At 36.2% G+C, this 27,649-nt stretch overlaps 1 protein-coding gene across 1 annotated transcript in view; it reads right to left on the reverse strand.

Moving 5' to 3' along the window:
* prkn (parkin RBR E3 ubiquitin protein ligase) overlaps positions 1–27,649 on the reverse strand; it is a 156,249-nt gene that overhangs the window by 27,264 nt on the left and 101,336 nt on the right. Inside the window, exon 7 of the mRNA XM_059566728.1 lies at positions 25,605–25,741. Coding sequence (XP_059422711.1) covers positions 25,605–25,741 — 137 coding nt within the window. The remainder of the gene's footprint in view (positions 1–25,604; positions 25,742–27,649) is intronic.

Below are 27,649 nucleotides of genomic sequence, written 5' to 3' on the forward strand. Positions count from 1 at the left end.
TGATCTAAAGTGACATAAAATACATTTGTAATGTTATAATAAATTTCACAAACATTTTTTATTTGCAATTTTATATTTTTTGCCTAGATTCCTTATAAAAAAGGATCATGGTTTTCACAAAAATACTAAGCAGCACAACCGTTTGATAATGATAATAAGAAATATATATATATATAATAACAGCAACACTATAAAGTAAAATAAATAAATACATACATGCATGCATAAATAATCACTAGTTGGAAAACAATAAATGAATCACTAGCCCTCAATGTTAAAAAGCATTATCATATTTTTTTTAGCATTGTTTGCAAAACATCCACAAATATTTAGTTCTATCGACAAATAAGATACCAAAAAAACATACAGCGTCAACTTAATAGCAAGTCCATATTTTCCAGGTAATTTTTTTTATGCATCTTTATAAATTAACATTTTAATGGGAGGGTTCCTTGTAAGAGGCTTATTATATCTGAGGATTCACGGCATTAATAAGTCTGCCAGTCAACGAGAACTGCCACTGCATAAAAAAGGGTTCTTATAGTCCTGCAAGAAAAGTTAGCGTTTAGCAAAAATAGATGCTCTGAGATGTGGTGAAGTACTGATCTAATGCTGCGGGCAACTGGCAAGAGCAGTTATGTTAATGGTATACAGTGCCATTCATTTGACATGGTCAGCTCAGAATCATGCAGCACAGTAAGACCTGAAACAGCAAGTGATACACCGCAATGAGGAAAAAAGTCACACAGGGAGACAAAGAAACTTCGATTGATTTGATTTTGTCATGCTAGAGGATCCACCATCTGCCAGGCACTACTATGATAAAACGTCTGCCAAAGAAACAGCAAAAAAGCCTTTACATCTTATGCTTGGCTGGTCAATATCTGTTTAGCCTCCTGTGCAATTAAATTGATCAGTTGTGCTATGTTGTACAATTCAATTTTACTTACAAAAGAAAGTGTATTCCAACATAATGGAACCAATACAGACAACCGCTAATGACTGCCTTTGCCTCAAAACAGACATCTTTTGTTCGGCGTGTAAACGTGGTGTCATGACAATTGACAAAGTCGAAGTATAGTGCACTTCAAATCCTCAGAGCTCAAATGGTTTCTCATGTGTAGGGACCGTTTGGGAGGGATCAAAAGACGCAAAGAAGAAGAGGACGATCAAAGTGTAACTCCCACCTTTCTTTTTGATCTGTACCAAAAGACATTTGCTTGCCAAACACTCGCTCACACAGAGTTACAAAGACGCCATCATAAGCCTGGCACGATTGTTAAAGCCTCATTTAGCTACTTTCATAGCTTAATTACTATTCGCAGTTTGCTGGCAGGGAGGCGGCTTAATATATAGTGCCTCCCGCTGACTGACACAGCTGTTTGAGTCACACTCAAGAAATGTTTTAGGAAATGAAACCAGCGGGTCCACAGCAACTCTAAATTTAATCCAACCGCAGGGGTTAGTTAGTTACTTAATGTGGATCTTATGGTTCCAGCACACTGCAATCCAGATAAAAAGCTTGTGTTACAAATACAATAGCATTTCCCTCCACAGGAGATAATGAGCCAATGAATGTTTCAAACTTGATCATGGGTTTACCTTCTTTTGCCTTTTCATATTAAAAGGTTATCTCCGGCAAAGTTTTAATTAAAAAGAAGTACTATTATTTACACATCCTTTCATTTTAAACATATATGACTTTTTCCTTCTGTGAATCGCACACACACACACACACACACACACACACAAAAGAAATTGTGAAGAATGGTCAAGCCGCATCTTCAAATTGCTAAATCATATTCAGCTTTGTGTTATCTAAATTTAGAGAAAATAGACTTTAAAGTTGTCCAAATGAAATTCTTATATTATTAATCAATTTTTTTATATATATAATAATATATAAAAATAGAAGTATTTATATATTTACGGTAGGAAATTTAAAAAATATCACAAGATCTTTACTTAATATCCAAATGATTTTTGGCATAAAAGAAAAATTGATCATTTTGACCCCATACAATGTAATTTTTTTGGCTATTCTCAAATAAATAAACTTGCATGAATCCTTATTACGTGAGATTTTATGAATGCATGATAATCTGTCTCGACCCTAAAGAGATTTGTGACATCATAATGTATCACATGTGAGACGGACGGAAGACCCTGAAGACCCACATGTCTGGATCCACAATGATTCACCTCTTAGTCGTGACCCTTGACTCTGTCGAGGAATGAAATTTGCTAGAGCTGAGCAGAAATGACCAGAGCTCACAGGCACACAGACATTTTCATTTCAGGGACGCAAGGAGACACGGACACATTCTGGGTTGCATTATTCCCCATGTGATCTCAATCTTAAATTCAATCTAATGTTTCTCTTTTAGCTGTAAGAAGATTTTCTTGGTTGTGCTTGCCTTGGGGAATTCAGTCAAGAAATAATATTACCTTAGATGATGAAACTGGCTTTCTTCTATTTGTTTTGATTGTTCAAATAATTTTTTTTTGAGTTATAAGAAGTTTTTTTTTTCATGTCTGGTTTGCAAAAACACACATCTACAGATATGCAAACAGATGTGGACGTAGAGTGGAGATCACAATTAGAGAACTATTTATGAACTCTTGATAAACATTTGCATTCACCTTACATCTAGCTGTATAAGAGGCCCAACTCCTTCTACAGAAAACATCCCTCATCCATCATGACACATCCTCCTCTACCTTTCACTGACTTCTTTACACACTTCGGGCTTCAGTCTTTCCTCAGTTTGATGCCAAACAAATAAATTAAACTTGCTCACATCTCTAAAGTGATGTTTGGACCAGTTCTCCTCTACACCTGTACACAAAACATGCTTCTCCACAAAGGTGAGCTTAGCCTTGTTATTTATTCTGATGATGAGAGGTTTTGTTACTGCAGGGTGCACTTTCAGTCCGACTTCTCTTAAACACAATGAGACAGAGCCTTACCCTGTTCACCACTGAACTGAAAATGCTTCCAGTTAAATAGGGTTTGTCAAATAATTAAGGAAATTTGCACCATGTGTCAAATTAAAACCAATAACTTGGAGGTATCTGTATAAGTAATCTCTGAGAGTTATTTTTCAAGTATATCATTTAAGTGAGATGTTAAGAATGTTAAGAATACAATACATTTCCGAAATATGCTTAAAAACTGCCCTTCTGCTCCTGCCAGGAAAACTTAAAAAAAAAACATAGCAGTGACTGACATTTAGGAAATTACAGTACAGACCAAAAGTTTGGAAACATTACTATTTTTAATGTTTTTGAAAGAAGTTTCTTCTGCTCATCAAGCCTGCATTTATTTGATCAGAAATACAGAAAAAAATGTAATATTGTGATATATTATTACAATTTAAAATAATTGTTTTTAAATTTATTATACTTTAAATTATCATTTATTTCTGTGATGCAAAGCTGAATTTTTAGGATCATTATCACATGATCCTTTAGAAATCATTTCTGATATGATGATTCATTATCAAAGTTGGAAACAGTTCTGCTGCTTAATATTTTTTCAGAACATGTGATACTTTTTTAGGATACTTTGATGAATAAAAAGTTAAAAAAAAAAAGAAGCTATATTTTTAAAACATAAATATTTTGTAATTTGGGGTCAGTAATTTTTTTTCTTTCTTTTTTTAATAAAATCAATACTTTTATTCAGCAAGGATGTGTTAAATTGATAAAAAGTGATAGTAAAGAAAATATATTATTAGAATATATATTATTAGAAATGTTTTTTTTATTTTGAATAAATGCAGTTCTTTTTAACCTTTTATTGATCAAATATATTAGACAGCAGAACTGTTTCCAACACTCATAATAAATCAGAATATTAGAATGATTTCTAAATGATCATGTGATAGACTGGATGTTACATGTGACACTGAAGGCTGGAGTAATGATGCTGAAAATTCAGCTTTGCATCATAGGAATAAATTATTTTTTTTAAAGTATATTCAAATAGAAAACTATTATTTTAAGTTGTAATACTATTTCACAATATTACAGTTTTTTCTGTATTTTTGATCAAATAAATGCAGGCTTGATGAACAGAAGAAACTTCTTTCAAAAACATTAAAAATAGTAATGTTTCCAAACTTTTGGTCTGTACTGTATATGTTGTTGTTATATGTGTGTGATTTACATTTATGCATTTAGCAGTCGGTAACTTTTGGCGGTCTAGCGGTTAATAAACAGAACTGCTTGCGTCTTGCGGAAGAACATTGTAGCCGGAACTACTTCTCTCTGTTTATTTCAATGAAGAATCACAAAGGTACTGGGTTACTCCGCTGCGGTACCACCGAAGCAATCTAAACTAGTCCGAATATAAACACTTATTATAGGTGTACCCTAGTGATTCAGGACAGGCTAAAAACACGATTTGGAAAATGGATTCATGGTGTACTCGCTTATTATATATACTTTGTACATTTTGAACACAAAAGAAGTTACGGACCGCAGCTCTGATTGGTTGCTTCTTACGGGAGCGGTGTATTTTTGCAAATGGCAAAAAATGGCAAAAGTTACCTACTGCAGCTTTAATATTAATTAATACTTTTTAAAAACCGTTTTAAACTTTTTTTTTTCTATGATAAGGATTACATCCTAAACTCACAGGAAAATTTAGCTATTTTATAAGTTGGCGTTGTACTAATTTGTATGATGTGAATCCTTTTTTTTTTTTTTTAAAGCAGGAAAGTATATATATATACTATATATAAGTATATAAATATATATATTAGTGCTGTCAACGTTAACGCGTTAACGCATGCGATTAATTTTTGTCTGGTTTAACGTGTCAAAATATTTAACGCAATTAACGCAGCATCCGTATTTTCTGCCATCCGTTGGCTAGCTTTACATTATATGATCACGCTCTTATTCATTTAAATGCTTTTAAACATTTCAAGCGTGGCAAGACAAAAGAGAATGCGCTGTCTGTGAATGCCCTTATGTGACACACACACAAAATAACTTTTGTAGCTTTAATAAGGATTAACTATTTAATTTATAGTTTATGCAGTGCAGACTGCATATAACTTTGATAACTTTATTAAATTTCTGTATATTTCCTAACTGTTAAGACAGGAAGGGCAGGAGTAAACATGACATTTATTATGTTAGCATTGTTTAAAGTTTACTTAAATTAAAAACTGTTATATTTTTGAAGCCTAATAATAAATGTAAAAAATTAAACATAGTATATATACATATATATATATATATAAAATAAATAAAAAGAAAACAGATAGAATAGAAAAATTATACAGAAAGCTAGTGTTAGTGTTAAGAACAGAATTAGAATAGAGATTGCTAGTGTTGGATGATTACGTGTAAGCGAATTTAATGTGCATTGCTACTAATCTGAAGCATTTTCTTTTCTCTGAAATGTCACAATCTTGCATAAATACATTAGATATCAATCTGATTAGAAATAATGGAAATGATTTACAATTTAACACTAGAACATTAAGACATTATATTTTATTTTATTATATATATATATATATATATATATATATATATATATATATATATATATATATATATATATATATATATATATATATATATATACATATATATTTTTTTTTTTTTTTGCATAAATATATGCTTAATTTCCTCACACTGGCCTGAGAGATTAGTGGAGGTTGTAATTATTGTTAAGAGAATAATTATTATTTGGTAGCAAAAATTATTATTAAAGGAAGTTTTCTTTACTACTTAATAATTCCACAAATAAAATAGCATTTCAAATCTTATAACAGTTAATTTGAAAATATTGGTCAATATCATTTCAATTTATAAGAACATATTATTTGTTTAGTATTCAACATTAATGATTAATTTTATTTATTTTTTGTCACGTTCTTCTAAATCCAATGACAAATGGGACAAGTAAATATTAGACTATAGTAAATTATACTAGGAATATACTTTTAATGGCAGTAAACAGAAAAACATATTTGAATACCTTCCCAGGTATTTGAAACCCTTTTCTTCATCTACTGTATCAAAGCGTGGGCCGTTGAGCTCTTTTGGAGATTTTACACTCAGGAGAGAAAGCTTAGACCCCTGACAAAGACTCATAAACTAGTCTCTATCATCTCTGGCCTACGGCCTCATAACCTTTGATAGCCTGGCACAGGGGCCAAGGTCATTGATGTAGCGGGGTCCATATCTGACACCTCACATCTGACAGGCCTTTGTTGCATTACCCTCTTTTCTCTCTCAAATTTTTGGAAACTGGCTAAAATGCAAGAGGTCACCCCTGCAGTTCTGCCATACTCCTTTAACATCAACCTTATCCCAACAAATCAGGCTCCGATTGTGCCGTGCTCGGAGACAAGCGGTCAGAATTAGCATTTGAAAGCCCAATCAAAAGCCAAGTACTTAAAGAATGCTTAATTATGTAGATAATCAATACCCCCGAACCTCCTCCACCACCCTGTGAACCCATGACATTTACAATAAAGAGCATGCATAAGAAATGCCAGCCAGCTTCTCTTGCTCTTGCACCGCTTATCGATGGCCAAAAAATAAATAAAAATCAGGCAGAGATTGCTAACAAATTCAGTGTGCAGGTTCTTAGTACCCAGGGTATTGGCTTATTTAAAAAAAAAACACTCAGTCCATGTAAACACTGCAGCTAAACATAATATCACATAATCTCTTTGGTTGATTTATCATATTTTTAAGATTAGAATAAAAGTCTGGGCCTGCACTCACATTTCACTGCTGGTTATATATGCTCAATATAATCGTGCATGTGACTAATACCAATCTTGAATCTTGCATGGGACTAGGGTGAAATAACCATTTCTATCCAAAATGGGCATCTGAAAAGCAACAAACATAAATGGTGAAGGATTCTACATTTTTCCAATTACGTTTTATCGTGTATTTCATATAAGAAAAATTAATAAATCCGTTACTTATAAATAAATAAACTGTCAATATCACTATTGCCAGTGAGAATTTCTTAAGGTGTTTAGTCAAGTGAAAAATCTCTCTTTTTCAGAGATATCAGCGATATAAAGCTTCTCTGAGGTGATGTTACCCTTCAAATGTGTCTTTAAGGTTTCTCTAGGCATAAGACGTCTGATTAGCATGACGGGTGTTTAGTTGTTGATGTGTATCTGATCACTGGGACGCTGCCCTGCATGCTGTTCTTTTGTGATAGCAAAGAAAGACACCACGGAGAACTTTAAGAGGAAAGGTTTAATCGCCTCAAGCTAACAGTGTCTCTCACACTCAGGTAAACCTGACGATACAGCTGCACTACTGCAGAGCTCTGTCGGTGGCTTAAAAAATAGAATTGTGAAAAGGGAATATGAGCGAGATAAAGAGAAAGCATGAGATTACAGGAAGAGAGCAATGTTCCAGCGGATCAGTAATGACCCAATAGACCCGATAATACGCTTTCAGGCGGAGGAGACTCGTGTAAACCAGACTGCATGAGTGGAAACAAAGAGACAAGACTAATCAGTTCTCACAGATAACACATGGCTCATTCAAATTCTGCAGAAACGGTTGAACTCGGCAACTTAAAAATAAATAAATAAATAAATACTTCTGTGTGCTTTAAGGCAGGTTTTGTATAAAAAGGCTACAGCAGACTTTCAGAAACATGCTCTGGTCAAGCTTTGGTAATTTTAACAACTTTATTAATTAAATACACAACGATAAGCAAATGGACAAGATGTTAATAAAAAATTATAATCCTAACTATTTACTTTTGACATTGGCAGAAAGTATGAAATTATGTAAAGTGAAATGTAAATAATAACATATAAATGAAATGTTCATATAAATATTCAAACAGAAAGCTGTTATTTAAATGGCAACAATATTTCGGTTTATTTTATTTACTGTATTTTTAAATGATATAAATGGAGAATTTGGGAATATAAAAGACCTTCAAAAATGTTTTATCCAGCATATTAGAACTTTTATGACAAGTGCATGAAGATTAGTGTATTCTGCATGTATATAAGAAGACAATGGACTGAAATCTATATACTGTAAAAGACTCTAGAGACTGGAGGATGTTTAGTCTCAAGGACATTGTCCCCTGGAGGAACCTGAGTTTAAGTGTCTTGCTCAAGGGCACAACTGTGATCACTATCAGTTGAAAGATTGTCCCATGCGGGGTTTCAACCTTTATGGACCCCATAAAATCAATACGTTTTATCTTTGATCCATCTATTCTAGTGTATTACTAAAAGTTGACCATAACCACTCATCTTGTTCACAAGGGTGATTTTTTTGACCAATAAAATGCGATCTAAAATGAAAATGTCCTCACCCTCTAAATTATAAGTTTGACTTTCATGATGTGTCTCTTTTTTTGGCCACTAAAATATGCCACTTAAAAATAGAAAAACAATAGAAAATGAACTTTTACTATGTATATACTATATTGTTTTGTTGTTCAGCTCATTAAAGACAAATAATGAACAAAGTAAAAACATGAACTGTTGAGAAGCTTAGTAGGATCTGAAGTAGGAAATCCAACGGTTTTTCATGTTAAATACTGTAAAGCTGCTTGCATTTACATTACATTTATATTTAGTCATTTAGCAGACACTTTTATCAAAAGCAACTTACAAATGAGGACAATAGAAGCAATCAAAATCAACAAAAGAGCATTAATATGTGATATGACAAGTTTGGTTAGCTTAATGCATATATAATTCTGCTGCATATATATCATAAAAAAATAGCAATATATATAATATTATTATATAATATATAATATATAGAATAGAATAAGAATAGTGAAAGCTAGGCCTTTAAAATAAAAACAAGCAGATGGCAAACAAACAAAGTGCAAGTGTTAGCGGGTCAAAATTTAATTTTACATTTTCAATGTTAAATCAGTCTAAATTTGAGTTGACGTGATTCGACTGGAGTGCCAAATTGCAGAGCTGGTGCAAACATATCCATATTGCTATGATCAAATGCTGTTTACTCACTGGCTGTTTTGTTATTAAAAGCAAGGAAATAAAAAAAGAACTTGCATTGAGTAGATTCTTTATGTGAAGTGTCTAACTTCAATAATTACAATTCAGAATTTGTACGTTCTAAAAGTTGCATTATAGGAACTCTATGTGAGGTTTATATAAAAACCTCTTACATATGAATCTGGCCTGGTAAACATCAATTCCAACTTTTTTATATAAAAACCAACATTATGTTTTGTTCAACAGACAGCGGCTAGTCTAGACAAGGTCAAGACTTTGACAAACAACCTCAATTACACCCACATCTCCCTCCTGACTCAAACTAAAACCAGCGAAGCTTCAGAAAGCCCATCAGTTAATCTCAAACTCACACAAACAGCGGCGAACAGAAACACTGACAGGACGAGATCACACACGCTCGCACTAGTTCCCCAGTTCCCAATGTTGTCTACACCGGATTTGAAGCAGCGACCGAGTCAGTGGAGGTAAACAAACGAGCTCGGAGGATGTTTCTGCGGTGGTTTTATCAAATCAAACCCTTCTGCTTCCGAAAGACAGCAAAGAGTGAGAGGCTCCTGGGATGAGAGAGTAGAGACTGCCAAACACCAGCCAGCTCCAAAATGAGAATATTTCTGGAGGAAATAGGTGTAGAACAAACGCGAGCACTTTGGCGCACGTGCTTGGCTGAGTGGAAAATCTACTTGTCGGCTTTCAAGACAACAGATACACAGAAACAAACGTCAAAAGCAAAACCTTTGAGAGGGAATATGACGTTATGAGTTGATTTGAGCTGGCTGGAAACCATCCTCAGATATCTGAGGGATATGTTTATGAAAAAAACAGACAGGAAAGAAATAGAGATGGATGGCTTTCAGTCTTCCACAAAACACAAAAACTTGTATAACAGGTTAAGAGACTCGCACACCTCTTAAACCTACAGGACAGACCCCGACTGGCTTCCAAAGATGCTCTCATATTACAGGGGGCTCTTTGTGGATGGCAGAGTCGAATCGTTTCCATGGCAATACATGCAGCAAGAACCAATTGCCTCCACTTCAAAGGCTGAACCACTTAAAAGCGCTGCAGCCCGAGAGAAAGAGAGAGAGAGAGAGCGAGAGAGAGAGAGAGAGAGAGAGAGAGAGAGAGAGAGAGAGAGAGAGAGTGGCAGAGAACACCTTATCTCCTCTCCAGATGGCAAAACCCTTTACCAAGCATTACTTTCACGGCCGCTTCCTGTGCAGAAAACGCCCAGCTCATCAGGCCAAACACAAAGCCAGCGCAGACTTTACCTTGTGCTGACAGGATACACTCTCTCTCCCTGATACCTTTGTTGGCGACTTAAACTCTGCTCATCATGATACCATCCACAACTGTAACAAGAACTGTGTCTTATGAAAACTCTGGTAAATGGCTTGAGGTAACATAAGGGCAGAAAAAATACTTCTCAACACATTGAAGTGACATACAGTCAAGTATGGTGACCCATACTCAGAATTCGTGCTCTGCATTTAACCCATCCAAAGTGCACACACACAGCAGTGAACACACACACACACACTGTGAACACACACCGGGAGCAGTGGGCAGCCATTGATGCTGCGCACCCGGGGAGCAGTTGGGGGTTTGGTGCCTTGCTCAAGGGCAACTTTAGTCATGGTATTGCCGCCCGAGACTCGAACTCACAACCTTAGGGTTAGGCTTAGACAAAGTCTCTAACCATAAGGTCACAAATTCCCCAATTGTAAGTGCACAGTCCTGTTGTACATACTTGTTCACCTGTGGAGGCTTGGGGAAAATAATCCACCAAAATGAACAAAAATACCACAAAAATTCAAGATAAGGGGGCAAATAATACTCGCAGCTGAATACGGCAGACTTTTGTCTACAGCAAGTATGAACTGACTGAATTCTGCACTCAAGCTGAAATTCTCTCAGCATGAACAACAACGTGCAGATAGGATGCAAGTAAGATTCCTTTGGTAGTGTCGACAGCTGCAGTGTTTATAACATGAGATTGCAGAATTTGGTGAACTTGACAGCTTCAGTCAGTCATTGACCGTTTCAGTGATGGAGAACGTTCTTTGCTTGCTTTTCTATATATAATTTATTCCCAGTTTGAATAACTTTTTTCTTCTTTTACTAAGATAAACAAAGTAAAATCTTGGTTTTCTGATGCATAATAAGCAATACACCATCATCATTACAACCAACAGCATCAATCAAAACAAATTATTCGTCATTATGTTGCAGTTTTGCCCTGTAGTGAACTGCTGGTGTGTTGATGCTGCTAAAACTGTATTGGTTTCAGTATATAGTATTCTGACTGATTGACTGAAGTAACTGATTAAATGTAATATACTTCCCTGGAAATCAGATGTGTCAAGGGGAGATTGTTGGATTTTGAGTGTGTGTGGGACTCGTGGAAAAGTTGCTATTTTAGTGTTACTGAATTTAAGTGTTGATTATTGAAAATAATACCATGGTCTGTCTCAATTTCTGAATGGTTGACAAGTAGTCCCAAGTCAGTTTAATCACTGTTCTATATTAATGCATTGCTTTCTCCACTCTGTGTCAGGTGCAGTGTTGGGGAGTAACTAGTTACATGTAACGGCGTTACGTAATTTAATTACAAAATTATTGTAACTGTAATTAGTTACAGTTACTACGAAAAAATGAGTAATTAAATTACAGTTACTTTTGAAATTTTTAACGACTACAAAGGGGATTACATTTGAATATTTACACACATCCACATACAGATTTAACTGATTTCTTTCCCAAATTGCACTGACTATTCTGAGACATACCGCCCTAATAATTTCCGGGATGCGGAAATACAGTCTGGTTCGTAGAATCCAGTCATAAAAACGGAATGCCTAACGCGGACGGAACATGCCACATTTTGGATGACTAAATCAAAAGTAGGTCAGTACACTTGAATGAAAACATGACATGGACTAGTGTCTGTGAATATTAAGCCCCAAAAATGCAATAGCCTATATGACTTGTACATTATGCCTGTCTGTGGAAATCAGGCGCGGACTGGACACCGGGAGAACCGGGACAATTCCCGGTGGCCTGGCAGCCGATTTGGCCCGCTATTTAATATCATTATTGTATAATTGCCTGCCGAATGTACTAAAGCGATCATTTGCGAATCCGCCATTTGATAATTAAATCTCTAATAAGTCATGAATTGTTTGTCATGACTCGCGCGCTCTCCGCCAAACGGTTTGGATCAGACTCCGAGTAATCAATGAGAGAGAAAGAGAGAGAGAGAGAGAAAGAGAGAGAGAGAGAGAGAGAGAGAGAGAATAAAGTGGACTGTAAAATTTACATTTTAATATTTAACTATAAATCCAGAGAAAATGGTTACTATTGTTTAAATGTGATAACCAAAAATGTAAAATTATTTTACAAATGTATTTGTTTAAAAATAAATACAAATCCATTTGCAAAAAAACAAAAACAAAACAAGGTTATTTTACTTTTATATAGGCTAATAAAAGCAAGGTTAATTTTTGTAAGGGAAAAACATGACTCGTGTACAGTATTAGGATTTTTCTATAAAGATATTGTAGTATTGTAGAGTATTGTATTGTAAAGTATAGTTTTGTTCAATCTTGAGTATTAAAGTCATGAGAGGGATGGATAACAGGGCAAAATAAAGAGACTGTGGAAGTGAAGGTGCAGTTCAGGAGAGAACTTTTAATTATTTTGCATGTACCCAAATTAAAGATTTAAACCTTTTTTATGTCAGGTCCATACAAAAAAATATATTTGTCCATGAATTTGTTTGTATGAGTTTGAATTTTCCAGTCTGAATTTTTTCCCAGGCCGCCCCTCCTGTAAATTAATGGAAAAGACATGGTTTAATTTACTACACATAGGCCTACTGAAGCTCGCAGTGTTTTCAACCTCTGCTGCCTCAATATAGGAGTACACGAGCACATAAACATAATTTCTAGAACTGCTTTGTGTCACTTAATGTGCATTTTACTTATTTTGAGAAAACTATCATCATATCATATACAAAGAGACAGCAGTTTAAAAAAAACACCAATGTTTCAGGAGTTTATTACACAGAATACGTCACATGTTTATTAGATAACTGTATTTAAGTTCATGTATATGCTTTTATTTATTATTCTTTAAATTTCACAAATTTAGAAAAGTAATCAAAAAGTACTCAAAAGTAATTAGTTACATTACTTTAATAAAGTAATTGAAAAAGTTACACTACTATTACATTTTAAACAGGGTAACTTGTAATCTGTAACCTATTACATTTCCAAAGTAACCTTCCCAACACTGGTCGGGTGATTCTTTGCCTCCATGTCATGCATTAGATTAATTTAATGCACAGCTATTTTAAACATTCAAGTGCTCAATTCAAGTGCCCCACCCCCATTTTCCAAAACAAAATTCAGGCCCTGAAGTCCATTGAAATGCTTCAATGTGAACATGCCCACAAGAAATCTACCTGCAAAGCTACAGTACTGTTAAAAGTTTTAGGTACTTGTTTAGAAATCCTGTAAAATGAGGATGCCATCAAAAATAATGTGACAAATAGATTTTCTTTATCAATTAGCTTATATTTACTAAATTAAATAAAAAAATATATATTTATTTTGCTTTACGGCGGATCGCAGACGTATCCATTTGAGAGATAGGTGGCAATTGATCTGTGTTCTGCCGTAAAGCAAAAAGAAGACGCCTCACGCACAGACTGAAGAAGAAGCGAACGTGCTCAGGACGTGATTCCCATTATACGACTGACAGACTGCAACAGTTTGAGTTAAAAATCTCAATTTTGTATCTACTGAAGAAACAAAGTCACCCACATTTTGGACACCCTGGGGGTAAGCAGATAAACATCGATTTTCAAATTTTAATTTTTGAAGGAACTATGCGTTTAACCACATGACACATGCAGAATGACTGTGAATAAAAACATGCAAAGAAATGGATGAGGAGAGACAGAGAGAAGGAGAGACGAGAAATGAGGGGAAAAGTGCAAAATGGGCCCAAACACGCTACTAAAATCCATCAGAATTATAACTCAATTTCCCCTTTTATTAACTCGCTGAAACAGATTACAAAAAAGTGGCTTTTTCATAAAGAGAGGGGCCAGTGAATCAATACCCATATAAAAGCATGGTTAGTGTCTCCTCAGCAGATAGACGCACTATATTTCACCGGGCCTCCTCGCTGGCCAGCAGTGATAAAGGGGCCTCCAAATCTCATTTTTAATGTCCTTCTCCAGCATGAAGGGCAACTGACCAGACAAAAGGGCCGAGCATTTGCATTCACCATGAGAATAATGATAAATGGAAATTTCGCCCGATACGAGAGAATGCGTGGATTTAAAGAACATAAGAGTCTGAATTAAAATTCAAGCCTTACACTCTCCATTAGAGATAACAACAATTTAATGTGAGCTACTCCTTCTTCAAATGGACTAAATTATGATTTAATATACTAGATTTTGCTGTATTGGACTAAATTATGATTCAATAGACTGCGTTTATGAATCCTCCTCCACTGTTACTGACAATTACATCTCAATGTTGTAACACTTGTGATAGTTAGCATGAAGTCAGTTAAGTATAATCAGATTTTGATCAACTTTCTTGTTCTAATAGAGAACTACCTGCTTAGACAGGAGCAACATGTTTGACTGGCATGTAAAGCAAACAATCAAAGTTTGTTTAGTTTTTATATAGCTGAAGCTACTTTAACACATTGTTTATGATCCTCATTTTTTTCCCTCATCCCTTCATTGTGATGAGAGACGGGTTGTTTTCCCAGTCGTGTGGAGGTGAACGCACGTATACCTCCACACCTTCCCAATTCCCCTGACAGGTGGAGACTGACTCCCAGACAGATTGTGCCTCAATCTGGCCTCTGATGGAGGAAGTAAAACTGTTTTGTCTTTTTTTTATTCCTTGCCCAAATTCCCAACCCACTAATTATCTCCTAATTATCTCTTTGATTAAGGAGAGAGATGAGGATTAATGGAGCTGTTGTTCCACTGACTGATGTAACAATGATGCCACTGTGAATAACCTTTGTACACATTCAGATTTAAGATGATTAAAAGCATAAAATTAGTTTGATAAGAATCAAACTTAATTATCTTTGCTAATATGGGAAACATATAATCTTTCTTGTATATTTTTCCTTGCATCTTACTATAAAATTAATTATATTGCAATATTTTGAATAATTTATTTGGCAGAGTAAGATTAATTTTAAGATTGTGTCTGTTGAAATTTAATTTGTGATTTAAACTTAAATATTAACAAGTTACTTATCATGTGATACTGAAGACTGGAATAATGACTGCCCAAAAATGAATAAATTACATTTCAAAACATATTAAAATAAAAAAAATAAAAAAGAGTAATTTTAAATTATAATAATCAGAGTGAGTAAATTTAAATAATTTCAGTGAGTCAGCTCAAACCATCAATTTCAATTTAATTTGTTTGTATCTTCATTTAAAAATGATCAAAGTATCTAGTTATGTTTTTAATAAATTAATAGCCTACTACAAGGATGCATTCAAGTTTTCAAGATACAGTAAAGACATCAAAATATTTTTATTTCATGCAAGATTTTTATTTCAAACTAACAAAGTTATTTTGAGTTTCCTATTAATCAAAGAATCATGAAAAAAGAATGCATAACAATTTCCACAAAAACAATGTTTTCTACACTGATACTACTAACAAGAAATGCTTATTGAGCAGCAAATCAGCATATTAGAATGATTTCTGAAGGATCATGTGCCACTGATGTATGGAGTAATGATGCTGAATTCAGCTTTACCATCACAGAAATATATATTACTTTTAAACTGCAGTATTATTTCACAAAATTACAGTTTTTATTGTATTTATGATCAAATAAATGCAGCTTTGGTGAGCATAAGAAACTAAACCCTAATCTTTTAAACAGTAGTCTATGTTTAAGTACATATGGCATTTTTGTATTTTAGATTGTTATATTAGTGCATATAAGTGAACATCAATCATATTTTTTGTCTTAATTTAGTGAAAAACAGCATGGAAACAAGTATTTTAAATAGATTTGTGCTGTATATTGCTTCTTGTTAAAACATTTTGAATAAATAATGGTTGCTTGGATGTTCCTCTGACTGAAACAAAGACATAATTGAAAAAAATATATATAACAAATAAACCATTTTAGACCCAATACATAAGATATACACTGACTATTACCAAAATGTTGAAAAACGATTATTGCCCAGGAGACACATAATCAAAGCTCCTGCACATATTCCAAAGGTATCAGAGTTTATAAAAAGGTTTTGTTTCAGTTCAGTCCTGTCTTTTAACAAAACTATTCAACATTATTCTTGAAATTCGGCTTTCCAAACCCCCTGCAAAAGAAGCACATTAGCAGCAGCGTTTCTATATAATGTGGCGGGTTTCAGGAATGCTACACATTAGAGTATCAGGTTTTCAGTGTCAGCTGCAAGCTCCACATTAACAGCTCTAGTATTAGCTGGCCCATAATGCCCTGCTGTCAGTGAGTCAGCTTCATTTTTGTCAGTAATTGGGCCCTGAGTTGGTGTTTAAGAGACTCTACTGAAAACCCTATTGTCACTTCCCTCATATTAATGTTGAAACAGTTTCCATTGTATCCTAATAAGGTGCTTCTAAGTTCAGTAATCTCAACATCTCCTCTATAGAGATAGAGTAACAGAACTGATTGGGATGAAACCATTTCCAAACGAAGCGTCTTTCTGATGTCTCTATTTTAACATTGCATGACTGAAATGTCATATTGTACTGTTGGGAGCCCGCCGTACACTTTAACATTTATCTCATGTTCCTCGGAAGCCTGCTGTTAGGATGCTGGTGAAAGGGTTCTGGATTGGTTCCTTCCCTGATATGTTTTTGTTTGTCAGTGCAGAGTGGCCCTGAAATTCACCCACAAATGAACATTTGCTGAAAATGTACTCACTCTCAGGCCATCCAATATATAGATAAGTTTGCTTCTTCACTGTAACAGATTTGGAGAAATTTAGCATTGCATCACTTGCTCACCAATGGATCCTCTGCAGTGAATGGGTTCAAACAGCTGATAAAAACATCACAATAGTCCACAAGTAATCCACACGACTCCAGTCTATCAATTCATATTTTATGAAGTGAAAATCTGTGTGTTTGTAAGAAACAAATTTATGATTAGGATGTTTTTAACTTCCAACTGTTGCTTCTGGCTAAGATAACGAGTCCTCTATATTTCTTTCTCCAGTGAAAAAGTTGTCTCTCCTGAGTCAGGTGAGAAATATTCACAAATCAAGCTCAATTTACAAGTGAAAACAGTCAAGTTACAACATCTTGATAGATTTGTTTCTGACAAGCTTTTTAAATTACAATGATTTAATTGTTGGACTGGAGTTTCGATTACTTGTGGATCATTGTGATGTTTTTATCAGCTGTTTCGACTCTAATTCTGATGGCACCCATTCACTGCAGAAGATCCATTGGTGAGCAAGAGATGTGATGCAGAATTTCTCCAAATCTGTACTGACATGATAAAGAAACAAGCTCATCTACATCTTGAATGGCCTGAGGGTGAATACATTTTAAGCAAATTTTCATATTTGGGTGAACTATTTCTTTAACCCTTTCACACATGAGTTTAAAATACTCTACGATTGTTATTTTAGACTGTATTGTTTACAGTCTAAACAACAACAAACAATTGTTGTATTGACTACATTGACATGTTTGTTTTCTTTATTTTATAAAAGCACAATGTTTTGTTGATATTGTGAGTGCACACAAATAAGGCAGACCCTTTACAGTTTCAAATGATGCATTACTCTTACTTTTATGAGCAAAAATGACAGCGTATTCTTAGTTGTTTCCACTGAAAAAATGCAAGTGATCGTGCTGGTGCCTCTATGTTCTGCAAAGTGCACTTTAGCTTCCACTCTGCGCACAAACTATTGGATATAGCACACATTTATCTAGGTTTAATGTTTAAAAATTGTTATATGCTTGAACTATTTATATATATATAGATTTTATTTTAGGCAAGACGTGATGATTTGAGGAGGCTAAATTGATCAAACATAGGCTATGAGCAGCTCACTGTCTACCGCTGGCTGTTTGGTCATTACTTTAAAAAACAAAAACTTATTCACGGAACGGAAGAGGTATCGTTACTTTTAATATAACATCCGTGAGTGCCTTATGTCATATTTACATTAGATTTTACAATATCTGCCCTTTTTTAGGTGTTAATAGACGGTTATGCGATCTCAGAGTCAGCGCGGAAAGTGAGGAACAAACTTATCTCTGCTTCATTACAGTTTGGACATTTTTTTCGTCGCGAACGTTGATCTTCCTTCAAAACAGCCGGTAAAAGAGTCGCACGATAATGTGCGTCATCACTTCGACACGGCATTAGATCTGGCTTTTGTTCACACAGCGCTCGTCCCGGGTTGAACCCGGCAATCAATCCCGGGACATGTTTGCTTTCACACAGAAGGCGACCCGGCAATGTACCGGCAATTTGCCGGGTTTGGACGTGCAGTGTGAAATGGGCTTAAATGTTGTCCAACCAGGTATAAGGGGAATTTACTTATTCACAGAGGCAATACAAGCCTATATTGGATATTATCATCGTCACTCAAATGTGCACTACATTAAATCTCTTCAAAAATCTGCAACTGTTTTTTTTCTTCAAATAGGCCATATTGGAGAATATCATAATATCACAGCCCTATATGAGCATGTGTTTCACTTATGCTAGTGTGTCACATTGTCACCTCAATATCTGTGTGAACCCCGCATGAGCTTGATGACTTGCTGTTAGTCAGTGAGCCAAGAAATCATATAAAAGAGCTGATTTTCTTTCATAAATCTTTCACTGGCATGGATTTTGGGGAAGTCTAAGAATTTTTTGTATTCTATTATTCAGCGGTTGGGTTTGCCCCTCAAAACCCTGCTCGCTTTATCACATTATACATAAAACACAAAGAACAAGCACCCACTGCCACAGAGACCAGGCTTTGAGCTTCACAAGTTCAAAGACAGTCGACCTACAGAGCCATGTGGGTGTGTGTATAACAGAGAGACGGCTGAAAAGCCTCCCTGGAGCACCGTAACTCATTTGTCTGAAACGAGAATGTTTATTATTCAATGCCAAACTGTAACCTTTTGCATTCAGCCAACAGGGGCGTACATGAGCTCTGCTGCAATTCTAGGGTTTGTTTGTATCAAAGCCCATACGATGCACTGTGGAAATGTATGCAGTCAATGTTTGAATCAAGAAGATCAGTCTTTTGACAGCTAGCCCTACTCAGAAAGAGAGTGAGAGCAAAAGAATTGTTGTAGAAGACAGATATGACTAATTTAAGTCAGCAATTTTCTACTCTCATGATATTTCAAGTATGAAATTGGATCTTTCCTGTCTTGTGCTACTTAGCTGTCTGGATACTAAACTGTACACAAAACTGGAACAAAAGTGTTGAAAGACACTGAAATTATGTAGTCCTTATATTGTTTTGTCAACTATGTTATACGATTGCACTGATGATCAAAATTTTGGTGGAGCAAATAATATTATATAAAACATAGGAATCAAACCCATGACCTTGTGTCAATGTTCGAATTGTGTCAATGATTTTGTCCACGTTAACTTAAAGAATGACTAACTGATTATTATTATTATTGCATTATTATTATTATCTTTGCATATCCACAGAAATATGTTGTGTGTGTGTGTATATATATATAGACGGTTTCAACGGCAACAACATAAACAAACGTTACTGCGCATGCGCGCTTTTGTGGACCTAACTTAACTTCCGGTAGACTTCCAAAAAGAATCAATAACAACAGCCAAGTCCCTCTAGAGTAGATATTTTTTGATAACAAACAAAATATGTTTGCCGCGTGGATCAGGCGGACTTAATGAAAATGCAAATTCATTCTTTGCCAGCAGGATATGTTTTAAAGCATAGACATAAAGCACAAGAAATAGAGGTTTCCCCAGTAACAGCTGTAAACAAAGCAGAGCTATGCTCACGCGCTGCTTTATCAGGCATATAACATGCAAGTCTTCCTTCAGAAATACAGCGATATAAAAACACATGTGCCTCGTTTGGATATTTAAACATATAAATGTAAGGAATTATTATTATTAAACGTGCAGTACGTAACGTTACTCATGTTTATTCAACAAAGCCTTTTTGAAAATCGATCAGTTTTAAAAATGTGGCGAGTCTCCAAAAATAAATAAATGTATGGGAAACACATCCCGCAGCACAATCACCTGAGCCCAACTTCAGTGTACTCATCACCTTGACTTTAACTGCGTTTGTAGAAGGCACTGCAGCCAGACCGATATACACAACACAGACCGGAAGTTAACTTAGGTCCAGGCGCGTGCGCCCGATGAAACCGTCTATATATATATAATTATTTTTTATTTTTTTTAGAATGTCTGTGCAGTTTACAACAATTATACTAACATAACCGGTAAAGTAAATATTATAGTGGGGTGAAAATGAGGATCCACTTTATCAGTGTCACAGTGGCTCTATGCAAATTGGTTTGCAAAACAGCATGTGGTGCACCCACATGAGCTTTCAGAAGTAGCATCCCATATAAAATGAATAACAAAAAAACAACAACACTTCTATTTTTGTCTACATACTGTACACAGTCCTTGGCCTGAATAAAATGTGCTTCTCTCTAGAACAGGGGTGTCCAAACCTGTTCCAAGAATGCCACTGTCCTACAGAGTTTTAGAATATGTCGATTATTATCCATTAGTTTTCCTATTCATCTAATCAAGCTGAAGGCACCAAAAGAATACACTTCAACTGAGAAATACAACAAAGCTAAACAAAACACAGAACAAAAATATCTGGCACTGATAACACATCTACAAAACACAACTAAACTTAACCTGGCACAACTAAAATAAAAAATAAAATAAAAATACACCAACCAAACAAACAAAAACTCTGGTCACTAATAACATCAAATACAGCAGAGGGAAAAACAAAAAGCAAAGCAAAGCAAAACAACACTAAACCTGGCACTTCTACAACACAAAAACAAACAAGAACAGTCCCAAACTCTTCACTAGTGACATCAAATACAGACAGGGAGAAACAAAAACAAAAAGCAAAACAAGAATACAATCCCACACTTTTCAATAGTGACATCAAATACAGCAGACAGAGGGAAAAAAAAATTTAAGTAAAGTATACACAATCCCAAACTCTTCACTAGTGACATCAAATTCAGCAAACAGTTACCGTTAAAGTTACTTGGCACTGCTAAGACACCTACTATATTGAAATATTTGTGAAATATTACATTTCCTCTGTATAAAGAATACACAGTTTCTCGTGAATGCTTGTCAAAGTAGCCCACGGTAACCAGCCAAACCTTGACCCCCTTTTGTTTCTTGCCTTATACTCCTGATTCTCTTCTAATGCCACGCTCCTTCATCCAAGAAGTGACACTTATTGTTTATTTTATTTTAACGACCCTGTTCCCTTTGTAGAAGGGAAATGGAACTTCCCAGAATATCTTCCAGAACACCTGGAGCAGCACAGGCCTTTACAGAGACATACAGACCTACAGATCAGCAAAGAGCTGATAAAAATCTCAACAGGCCTATAAATTTACACCAGATCACGACATCCGTACAGGAATACTGATGTACCATGTACAAAGTTCTAGGATTATTCATCTAAAGCGGATAGCAGATTATTTATACGCCAAAGACATTGATTCTTATATGAATACTATTAAAGGCCAGCAGGATTTCCATGATAATCTCCAAACTCAATGCACGGTCCTGCAGAAGCATTAATCAGTTATACAATACACACACACATACACACACACACATATATATATATATATATATATATATATATATATACATATACATATATATATATATATATATATATATATATATTTATATATATCCCCCTAAAGGACCATCAATCGCCCCCAGATACAAGCATAGCGGCAAAGAAGTTTCAGTTAGTTTTTTTCCCGAGTTGACTCTCTGACTGGTGTTAGGAGTGGCTGCAGGCAGTCTCTGGTATTTAAGGATATTTTTCTGAGCTGATAAAATGTCAAGGTTGACTCCAACAGGTGTAGCAGCAATTCCACCTTATCTAGCGTCGCACCAGCCATCGGTGGCTGAGCCCAGTTAACATGCAACTCTGCTCATATCACTGTCTGATAAGTGTGCCCACACAGAGACATGCAGCCAACCCTTCACTGAGTCACATTTACTCAAATTGGGAATTGGTAAGTGTGTGTGTGTGTGTGTGAGTGAGACAGAGAGAGTTTCTTTAAAAGTAGGAGGATCTGATTTTTTTTAACTCTCAAATCTGGACCCACAGGTAGTAGAGGGCATCCCTGTGAATTGTTTCGTGGGAGGCGGCCATCTACTACCCATATCTGAAATAATGACAGGAATAATAATGTATGTAGATGTAAAAGATATAACAACTGTAATTTCATCTAAAATGAGAGAAACTTTCATACAGTATAGCAGACACATATCTGCAGTTCAAAGTTGCGACGGAATTAGCAACATTTAAGTATACATCAATGAATCGCATTTAGAAAATTGATACATTTTAAATGTGCCACAACACTTTAAAGAACTTCAGTTCATCCAAAAGTTAATGTCATGTTGTTCCAAAGGCATTTGACATTTTTTCTTTCCTTACAATACAAAGGAATACACTTGAGAACTGGATCCATCTGACTTGTGAACAAATCATTAAGAAGATCCAACTCACGTAAATGAATTATTCACAAATAGGAACTTAGTGGAACTTATATTTCAGTCTTTTCCCTCGCACAAAATTATTGCATGACTTCAGAAGACTTGAAACAAGTCAAATTAACTACTTTTGTAATTATTTTATAATACTAATTTTATACTTTATACTATTTTATACAGGCCTTTCTTTTTGTCATTTTTGAGGTTGCTTTGTGCCAATTTGTGGACTACTTTTATAATACTATTTTGTATTTGAAACCTCTTGTTGTCAGTAATTAAGTTTAACAGCCAATTTGTGTATTACTTTTATATTACTACTTTGGCATTTTATACAAAAGGTGTTTGTACAAAAGGTGTTTTTTTTTTAGTTTGAGAGCCAATTTGTGGACTACTTTTATAATATATATATATATATACACCGGTATATATATTTCATTTTATAGCAATTGTTTGTCATGTTTGAGTTTGAAAGGCAATTTGTAGACTACATTTATGAAACTAATTTGTCGTTTTATATAGATGTTTTTATAATTTTTGAGATTGAGAACCAAGTGTAAAGCATAAATACATAAATCTGTACAGACAAAACAAATTTGAAGGGTTACACTACAGAAAGATATATGGTGATTCATGCTTTTGATGTAAACATGTTCAAAACCCACCCACATATATAACTTTTAATAAACAAAGCAAGATAGCAGTAGATGTATATAGAAACGGGAACGTTTGGTTGCACTTTTAGTGTTTTTACTTGAATGGAGAATGGGCGGCAGAGTGAGGTGGAAGCCTTGTTTATATACTTTCAAACAAATTGTAATGCCCAAGAAAAAGCTCACCTTCTCCCAAATTATCCTGCTGAGAGTCAAGTGATTTTTTAAATGGGAGCTAGAACGACACTGACAATTCTTTAAGTCTTTACTTAGCCAACTTACAAGTTCTGTATATTTCAGTAGAGCAGGTTTACATAATAAAACTAACTCTTGTTTAAAAGATCACAGAAAATTTGTTTTGTCATGCTACAGTGTGACCCATTACAAATAATGGCATGATCCAGATTAGCATCAAGCGCAGGTAAATTACTGTCCAAATTACTGCTGTAATTTTCAGCACATTTGCATCAGTAAAATTCAACTTGTTCTAAATGCTAATGATTCACACAGACCAACAGAAGAGGAGGAGATCTCGTGCCCTGCACAGGATGCAGTGTGCTCTCCTCCAACGAAGGTGTGTGACTAAATGTTAAGTGGAGATTTTGTGCCTTTGAGGTCAGCTTGTAATATGGTGTTATGTTAAAGCTCATTTCAAAAGAAGTTTATGGGTGCACTGGCTTATGCTGGATTTTCAGAGAAAAAAGCTTCTTGAGCTCATAAGGTTCTATTTATCGGAGGCAGACGATCATTCCTTCACATTTCATGGATGTGACTGGCCTCTTTCATCTGCGCCTTCTGGACAAGCTTGTTTTGGCTGGACTGTTGAAAGTTGTTTAAAAGTGGAAATAGCATTTGAGGCTGATGTCTGACCTTTCTACACAATCTCCAGTCTGCACACACACACACACACACACACACACACACACACACACATAAAAAACTGTGTGTGTGTGTGCGTGTATGTACTACTAAAGCTGAGTTTTCAGTATCATTACTCAAGTCTTCAATGTCACACATGATCCTTCAAAAATCATTCTAACATGCTAATTCAAAATCAACGATTCAAACTGTTGCGCTGCTTCACATTGGTTTTGGAACCTGTGACACTTTTTGTCAGGATTTTTTGATGGATAAAAAGTTAAAAAGAACAGCATTTATTTAAAATATAAATATTTTGTGTGTGTACATATATATATATATATATATATATATATATATATATATATATATATATATATAAGAAATTACTACTTTTATTCAGCAAAGATGATAGTATAGTATACTAGTATAGTATAGTGATAGTAAAGACTTCTATTGTTACAGAAGATTTGAGATGAGGCATGAGTTCATCCATCAGATATTTGAAACTACCACCAATGGCTTTAAATGCTTTGCAATTGAGTGCAATTGAGTATGTTTGAGCTCCAGTAGATCTTTGTATGAATACAATGCATTTCTCCATCCCCAAAAATTTTAAATCGAAAACACTAAAATGTTACTAAAAAGTGTGTATTATTTTTGATTATTATAATGTTAGAAGAAAAAAAAAATCACCAGAATCAATTATCCTAATTAAAAAAAATCACAAGTACATGCGATTTTTAGGTAGATTTTAAATCAGAACCTGAATTACTAAATTCTCCAAGACTCCCATTTTTACCTAGAGTGAGCTGTACACATTCAGTTTTGTTTGAATGACCAAAGCAAGACTGTACTGAGAGCACAAAATGAGACAAAAAATATCAGTGAAACAGGAAACGAAATGAGGAGAATGGCAGCAAAACAAATGAAGGAGTGCAAGGGCAAGACAGCGGTAGATACAGAGAGATACAGTGCGTGAGAGATTGGTTGGGTGTTCTGGCAGATAGGGGGTCAATGCTTCTCCCCGGAGCCCCATTACCAGGTGGCATTAACAGATGTGGTGGGCCAATGGGGGCATGGCAAGGGCCCAGAGAGAATATGTGTATGTGCAACTGTGTGTGTGTGAGAGAGTGAAGGAGAACAATTTGATAGCATCTCCTCTTCACTGCAGCCACCAACACACCACCATCAATCACTGCCAAACACAACAGCCTGTGCACGCACACACACACACAGACAGACAGCAATAGCCATTCACATTGGTGAACATTTAAGTCATGTTTACCTGCGCAGGGCAGAGAGTAGCCCACCAGCGGTTCCTGGATAAACTGTCGCTCACTGAGTCTGGTCACACAGTACAGGTGGAAGCACTCCAGGCAGATCACGTGACGCTCGGCACACTGAAACACCAGCACTGGAGTCCTGGAAGACATGATGAGGCCTTAGTCACACTTACAGTCTACAGTTACACAACTCCTCATCATATTATAAGTGTTTACAGGAAAAGTACTACTAGTTTCCAGCAATAATGTCTGTCCACACTGAACGCAACAATGCTGTGATGTAATAAAATCACAGCGAATTAGAACATATCTGTTGTGCATACACTTAAATATCATCTTACTAAGACGTAATAATGGGAATGATTGACAACTGATATTTATATGCATTTTATCTGTTATATTGTTATAAATATCTCAGTGATTACATGATACTTCATCTTACTTTTTGGCTTTGCGCCCTTCTTGCCACTTCCCGCCGAAACGGGTGTGGCCCAACCTATAAAAGGAGCTCGAAAAGGCTGACTCACCTGATTTATTTCATCGCCGAAGCGAACCAGAGTGAATCGTACGCACGGCAGAGAACGCAGTACTCGTTCGCTCTTCTAGAGAGAACCGAGGTTACGTTTAGTAACCGAGTACGTTCTCTTACGAGAGCTCTCTCATACTGCGTCTTAGCTTAAGACGCTACGGGAACCCAATGTAAAACGCCGTGCGCGCAGGGATCACACCAATAAACCTGAAGCAATGCCAAGGATTTACAGTGCACAGTCACCTGAGGGACTCACAGAGAGTCCAGGACAGAAAGTGGGAAAGAAATATCTACGGATGCTGCTAGATATTCCGTCCCATATCTAGCAGCATCCATAGATGTGGCAATATGACATCACACAGCCGAGGCAAGGCCTGATCAATGTGGCAATGCGGGTTTTACGCAATACTGCCCATATAACAGTCGGCAGCGCATAGCGCTCGTGAACTCAGAATTCCCCTCAGGGCCCTGATTCGACTATACCGACAGCAGCCTTGCTTGCAAGGCGGGTCCCACATAGGGACTGACGGAGATCTGGGAGGATTCAGCCTCCTAGCTCCTCTGAGGAACCGGATGACTAAATCATTCCTTCCTATTAACCAACCGAGCGCCATTTCAGAAAGCGCTGCGATGGCCGCCACATAAACTTTGAGCGTGGATGGGGCTCTGCCCTTATCCAACAGCTCCTGTAGGAAGGAGAGGACCTCCGTCACCTCACAACTAAGGGGTGAATAACCTCGAGCTGTGCACCAGCTGGAGAACACCGACCACTTCGAGGCATACAGACGTATGTATATCTACGGATGCTGCTAGATATTCCGTCCCATATCTAGCAGCATCCATAGATGTGGCAATATGACATCACACAGCCGAGGCAAGGCCTGATCAATGTGGCAATGCGGGTCTTACGCAATACTGCCCATATAACAGTCGGCAGCGCATAGCGCTCGTGAACTCAGAATTCCCCTCAGGGCCCTGATTCGACTATACCGACAGCAGCCTTGCTTGCAAGGCGGGAACCTCCAGGTTATAGAACCTGATAAATGTAGACGGCGAGGCCCAACCTGCCGCCATACATATATCCTGCAAGGAGATCCCAGTAGACCACGCCCACGACGAGGCGACGCCTCTTGTGGAGTGTGCTCTGACGCCCAACGGGCACTGAAGGCCCCTGGAAGCGTAAGCTAACGCTATGGCGTCAACTATCCATCTGGATAGAGTCTGTCTCGAAACAGCCATTCCCTTGGAACGTCCACCGAATGAGACAAACAGCTGCCCCGTCTGCCGAAAGGCAGCAGAGCGAGACACATAAGCTCTTAAAACCCTGACAGGGCAAAGAAGACTCGAGTCTCTATCCTCTCCTGACACCGGCAGGGCAGACAGGGCAATAACCTGAGCCCGAAATGGTGTGTTGAGGGATTTCGGCACATAACCGTGCCTAGGTTTGAGTATGACCCTTGAGTCATTGGCCCAAACTCCAAGCACGACTGGCTCACCGAGAGTGCGTGCAAATCACCC

The sequence above is a fragment of the Carassius carassius genome, chromosome 14, assembly GCF_963082965.1.
Source record: "Carassius carassius chromosome 14, fCarCar2.1, whole genome shotgun sequence".
NCBI lineage: Eukaryota > Metazoa > Chordata > Actinopteri > Cypriniformes > Cyprinidae > Carassius > Carassius carassius.